At 39.7% G+C, this 1210-nt stretch overlaps 1 protein-coding gene across 1 annotated transcript in view; it reads left to right on the top strand.

Moving 5' to 3' along the window:
• Positions 1 to 471: 471 nt before the first annotated feature.
• RPGRIP1 (retinitis pigmentosa GTPase regulator interacting protein 1) overlaps positions 472 to 1210 on the top strand; it is a 73212-nt gene continuing 72473 nt past the window's right edge. Inside the window, exon 1 of the mRNA XM_011930966.1 lies at positions 472 to 556. Coding sequence (XP_011786356.1) covers positions 472 to 556 — 85 coding nt within the window. The remainder of the gene's footprint in view (positions 557 to 1210) is intronic.

Raw genomic sequence — 1210 nt, 5'->3', positions numbered from 1 at the left:
TCATTTGTCTTGGGTCATTTGATTAACCCTGGTCCAATCAGCAATGGCTTCGGGGACTGGATTATGGACTATAAACTGATTCCTGGGAAGTTAGTCCCTGTAAATTGAGTGGCGAGAGGGATAGAGCCCCATTTCCCAGAGAAAAGGGATGGTCATTGGCTTCCAGGCTGAGCAGACACTTAAAAAATGATCTGAAATGATATCCATCAATTCCATAATCATAAAAACTGATTTTCATTTTGAATAAAGTCATTACTACTGAATACTTGTTGTTACTCTTTAGTATAGAGTTGTCCACACTACCATAAGAATGACTCTGACATGGCATACTCCATCATGACAGTGCTGAGAAATTCCTGCTGCAACTTACGTACACGTTTCAGAAGACATCCTAAAGTTGCATGTAATTGACGGGACGTTTCCTTTATTTCAGTGTCTTCTGGGATCTCTTACAACTTGGGAACAGAGATCATGTCACATCTGGTGGACCCTACATCAGAAGACTTGCCAGTTAGAGACACAGATGCAATACCTCTGGTGCTACCAGCCTCAAAAGGTAACTTCTACGCCTGAGGATGGACACCTTTTAGAATTAAAAGAACTCTCATTGTAGAACATTTTGCTGGCCTTCAAAAAAAAAAAAAAAATTCTTTGTATATTTTGGACACAGTTGAGAATTTTGTGCCTCTCAAAGCTTTAACTGTTCCACAAAGTCCATGAAACATGAACTGACTGAGACAATTTTTCAAGTTAGAAGAGTCACAGTGGCAGGAAACCCTTGTTCAGGAACTACCTACCTGGAGTTCCAGTCAGTTTGGAAGCCACCCACATATCCAAAAAGCTAAAAGAATTCAGTATTTTTCTTCAGTACCATAAAAGAAAAATAAAAGATGAGAAAGGGGGATATTTACAACTTTATTTTGTGAAAAAAATAAGCTTTTTTAGGTTTCATTACAAACATGTCCAATTTTACTTCTGTCATTTATGAAGTAACTAAAAGTAAATGAAGTATTCCCTTTTTTTTGGAGACAGGGTCTTCTTCTGTCAGTCAAGCTGGAGTGCAGTGGTGCGATCTTGGCTTACGGCAACTTCCACCTCCCCAGACTCAAGCGATCCTAGCCAGCCTCAGCCTTCTAAGTAGCTAGGACTACAGGCGCATGCCACCACGCCCAGCTAATTTTTGTTTTCTGTTTTTTTTTTGAGATGGAGT

Source organism: Colobus angolensis, unplaced genomic scaffold, assembly GCF_000951035.1.
Source record: "Colobus angolensis palliatus isolate OR3802 unplaced genomic scaffold, Cang.pa_1.0 Scaffold88, whole genome shotgun sequence".
Classification (NCBI taxonomy): domain Eukaryota; kingdom Metazoa; phylum Chordata; class Mammalia; order Primates; family Cercopithecidae; genus Colobus; species Colobus angolensis.
This window is presented reverse-complemented; position numbering and strand designations above follow the sequence as displayed.